The sequence below is a fragment of the Syzygium oleosum genome, unplaced genomic scaffold (genome assembly GCF_021117445.2).
Source record: "Syzygium oleosum isolate NSW1041296 unplaced genomic scaffold, Sole_v2.1 Sole_v2.08, whole genome shotgun sequence".
NCBI lineage: Eukaryota > Viridiplantae > Streptophyta > Magnoliopsida > Myrtales > Myrtaceae > Syzygium > Syzygium oleosum.
In genome coordinates this window covers 7,468,784-7,473,072 of record NW_026607492.1, presented here as the reverse complement: position 1 = coordinate 7,473,072, position 4,289 = coordinate 7,468,784, and the positions used below count along the sequence as shown (strand labels likewise).

The 4,289-nt window shown below is 39.1% G+C and overlaps 1 protein-coding gene across 1 annotated transcript; it reads left to right on the top strand.

The window, feature by feature from the left end:
* Positions 1-491: 491 nt before the first annotated feature.
* On the top strand, positions 492-3,974 carry LOC115687561 (protein DA1-related 1-like). The gene is made up of 10 exons (XM_030613174.2): positions 492-751; positions 934-1,009; positions 1,452-1,644; positions 2,121-2,172; positions 2,325-2,444; positions 2,596-2,808; positions 2,890-2,952; positions 3,094-3,209; positions 3,312-3,370; positions 3,501-3,974. The coding sequence occupies exons 1-10, from the start codon at positions 650-652 to the stop codon at positions 3,761-3,763; spliced, it is 1,257 nt and encodes a 418-aa protein (XP_030469034.1). The 5' UTR covers positions 492-649; the 3' UTR covers positions 3,764-3,974.
* The last annotated feature ends 315 nt before the right edge of the window (positions 3,975-4,289 follow it).

Sequence of the window (4,289 nt, the reverse complement as noted above, 5' to 3'; positions counted from 1 at the left end):
CCGAAAGTATTTTCGTATCGTCTTAGGAATTATCACCCTTACACTTAGTTAGGAGAAGTTAGATTGTCGAACCACAAGAGATTTTATTTGAACACCCCCTCTTACGAGTCAGGAGGATTGAGAATGATACGTGGAATCGATGAATTAAGTGCCTCATATTATATTGGATTATCCTACCCAAAAGTTTAAGTCAATATGTGAAACGAGCTTATATGATTGAAACCTAGGGGGAAAAATGCCTATGAATACATACTATATGCAAGCAATCATCTTGTTGCTCAACTCGTAATGTTTTAAGTTTTGGTCTTAAAGAAAAAACAGGCACTCAAGACACGCGGTCCAGCCACGCTGCAAATGACAGAATAAAAAAATAATAAGCGATGGTTGTTACCATAATCTAATCAGCGTGGTTCGGTTGTTGAAAAGCCAACCTGGTTCTCTTCAATGATATACTGACTTCTACATGATTAAATATGACCAGGCCAGTCTGGCCAAGGAAGAGAAGCCACGGCTGAAAAGTATTATTGAGTCATTTAACATTTCTTGCTTCTGTACTTGTTCGGCCAAGCCTGGCTTGCTTGGACACTGGTTGCTGAAGCTGAATAGAACAAGTGATTGAGTCAGCAGGCAATCAACAATTGTCTGTCAAATGGGTTGGCTCAGGAGAATGCTGAAAGGTTCTGCTTCCAACTCCAGGATACCATCGGACTACAACGAGGATCGCTACTGGGACGAGCCTCGTGATTCGTCGGTACTTAATCAGCTGTAGCAAATCTATATGTCTTTCCTTCTAAGCAAGATGGAACTAGCTGGTGTTTGGTTATTCTGATTTGTACCCAAAAAGTTCATGTCGTGGTAGATTAAATTTTGCAGTGTCACACTTTGATAGAGATTTAATTCGTTCATGAAAATTCCTCATATCGTTTGGTGTAGGATGAAGTATTGGACAGTGAGAGAGAAGAAACACATTATGCAAGTACTCATTCTTCAGCTGATGAAAATGAATCAGGTAAAGTGATAAACTTGATCAGCAGTGACAATGCCAAGTGAATTTGACTTCCCTACAATGTTGAATGACAAAGCATTTGATAGATGAATAGGATTTCTTGCGACTTTCCCCATCCCTTTCCTTTTTTTCGCAGGATTTTTTGTAGAAAATCAAATTTGAAATTACTCGGAATTGTGATCCTGTAAAGGGTCCTCTAGAAGAATCACTACAGAATAGTATCAGAACTGATTAAAAGGATGCGATTTGTGAGCCGTCATATTACCATCTCCGATTGGCCAGTGGAGCAGAAAAGTCTTTGTGCTTTTTGAACTCTTCCACTGAATGAGCATATTTTAAGCAATATATGATTTCTTGAACATGGGTTATGCAGGGGAGAGTTCCCTGAAATGGCATCATTTACATGAAGCAGTTTGTCTGATTTCGGACTACTAATGTTGTTCAGAGGAAGACCAACAATCTGATGCTAGCCAATCAGAGACTGGTGATGGACAATATTACGAAGCCAGCCACTTGGAGGAGGAAGATCAGAGACTTGCCGAGGCTCTCCAACAAAGTTTAGTTTTCAATTCAAATCCTCTGTGCGAACTCGAGAGCATATTTCCCCCTTTTCCATTCTCTTTTCATTCTATGGACAGGTACGGTGCTGACTGCTGAGACTTCGCCTCCCTTTTCTGAATATAGTGGCCAACATTTACGTTCTCATTCTTACAGGTCAAGCAATGACGCATAAAACAAAACAAATATATGCTTTTCGATATTTTCATTAGCAAGTAATGATAGAATAATGCATCCTTTGGTGAGTGAAATTGGATGTAGAACCAGATAAATCCTAGTTTGAGAATCTCTCATAGCTATAATTTCCTCCACTTGTCATGCTCGAATTATTAGCCTGTATGGGTTAAGGGGCTAGTTTTTAGCCCAGTTGATGCAGACCATCCACTCCAGATGCTAATCAAAGTTGGCTAGGCTATTTGTCATGTAAATTTGAGTTCTAATTCTCACTTGCAATCGGTCTTTTGATTTTTCAGGTTTTGTTAACCAAGGCTTGTGTTGATGTTAATTGCCCTCTGTCTCATGATGGACTTCTGATATTTGGACAAACCCTTGTCAGGTCACGCAATAAGGAGCGTCATCGACCAATATGTTATGTTTGCAAGAACCTGGTAAGTAATTAGGCTTTTCATCAACTTCCTTTTTGAGATGTTTACTCTGGCTGTGATGGATTGAGTGCTCTGGTTTTTTTTTTTGTGCTGTGATTGATTAAGTTTGTAACATTGACTATACATAATGACTGTACTTGCACTTGATCTTACAGATCCCAGTAGATTCTTCCGGAAATTTTCAATATAGGTTCAATCGTTTCTGGCGACAGAAGTATTGTCCCTCACATTCACGTGACGGAACTCATCGTTGTTGCAGTTGTAGGAGGTTGGAGGTTGGTTCTACTTATCCAAACGTGCTCATATATTTCTTCTTGCCATAGCAACGCAATTAATTGGAAAACACGTGAATGGTAAAACGATGACAAACACAAGCATCAGAACAAGTTTTTTGTAATTTTTATTGCTAAGCTTTCAAATTTGCAGCCGAGGGACACAACATTTTCTTCCCTAACTGATGGTCGGAAGCTGTGTCTGGATTGCCTTGACTCCTCGATTATGAATACGGATCAATGTCAACCCTTGTACCACGAAGTTTGTAAGTTTTACGAGAACTTAAACATGAAGGTGCATCAGACAATTCCGCTATACTTGGTCGAGAGACAAGTCCTCAATGAAGTTGAAAAAAGTGAAAGCAAGGTAAGCGAAAAGGGCAACAAACAGGTGTTATTCTATGTCGATGCTGATTGAGAAGTCATTGTGTTCCTTTACCTTTGACAGGGACATCGTCTGTTCAGTGAGATACGAGGAGTCACCATGACAAAGGGATGCAGCATCGATGCCGTATGACGTCCTGTCCTAAGAATTTTCTTTGCAAATATAATCATCATAATAAGCTAGATTGTACTGAGTTTGTTTTTCCCTTCAAATTACTAATGATTATGAATAGTCATTCATTTATCTTCCTGTTTATCAACTCTTCAGATTGTAGAGCAATCGAGGATCAGGGACGGCAACAAGACTAAAATAAAATCTAAGCGATACAAACTGGTCGCTTACTCGGAGGTCATAGCGACCATCATTTTGTATGGTTTCCCAAGGTAGCAGACGACTAATTACTCATCAAATTTATCTTATTCCGTGTTTCAGAAAATGCTTATCTTCTATATGAACTATGACATGAAGAATTTAATCATTTTCAGGTTGCTAACCGGGAGGATCCTCGCTCATGAAATGATGCATGCGTGGCTGCGACTCGAAGGTTCTCTCTCTCTCTCTCTCTCTCACACGCGCGCACATTCTGCTGTGGATGATTGCTTAAGCGACTTATCTGCTTTTATATTCTGCTTAACTCAAATTAAAAGGGGAAAAAACTTGGCATTGGATGATAGGTTATCCATTTATAAGCCCAGAGGTGGAAGAAGGCCTTTGTGAAGTCATGGCTCATATGTGGTTGGAGTCTCAAATCTCATCCTTGTCTACAAGTCATAATCACTTCGAGAACAGGCTTGCTGAGTATCTCAAGCACGATACCGAGTCACGAACATCACATCCTTACGGAACTGGATTTCAACGGGCAAAGAGGGTGATCGGCATGTACGGCCTCAAAGGAACAATCGATTACATCCGTATGACGGATACATTTCCTGGTTGAGTTGTTCTGAAGCGGGTCTCTCCTGCTATAGGAACACAGTATAAGGCAGTGGTTCTTTGAATTCAGGAGTACGTTCGACATGTGAAGATTATTGAAGGAAATGTTTAGCAAGTTTATACGTATCATCTGCTTAAAGTGCATCCACTTTAAGCATTGTTTTAGCTAGTATGTCAATTCTACCGTTCCATAGGGAAAATATGAGAACACTGTACTGTGCAAGTAAAATGTGACAAACTTGATAGCTTTCAAACCTTGTTGGTAACAAAATTTTGACCGGCTTCTCTTTAGTTGGTAACACGTTGTTTACCAAAACTTTTACGAAAACACCAACAGTTACTGATTGCTTTAAATCACGAACTATTTCAATAGTGCATCAACATTTATTTACGTAGCTTACCAATATGTTAAAATTTGTAACTTTTATTAGAAAATCACCAACTCTTATTTGAGTTCACTTATGAATGTTTATTTCATTGTTTCGAAATGACCAATTGTTCCAATAATTTACCAACATTTATTTGTTAAA

Bases quoted from the DNA above. Each gene is read 5' to 3' on its own strand.
- LOC115687561 (XM_030613174.2), top strand. From the start codon at position 650: ATGGGTTGGCTCAGGAGAATGCTGAAAGGTTCTGCTTCCAACTCCAGG. The intron at 1,010-1,451 runs GTAAAGTGATAA...AATGTTGTTCAG, and splicing joins AGCTGATGAAAATGAATCAG to AGGAAGACCAACAATCTGAT. The intron at 1,645-2,120 runs GTACGGTGCTGA...AACCCTTGTCAG, and splicing joins TCTTTTCATTCTATGGACAG to GTCACGCAATAAGGAGCGTC.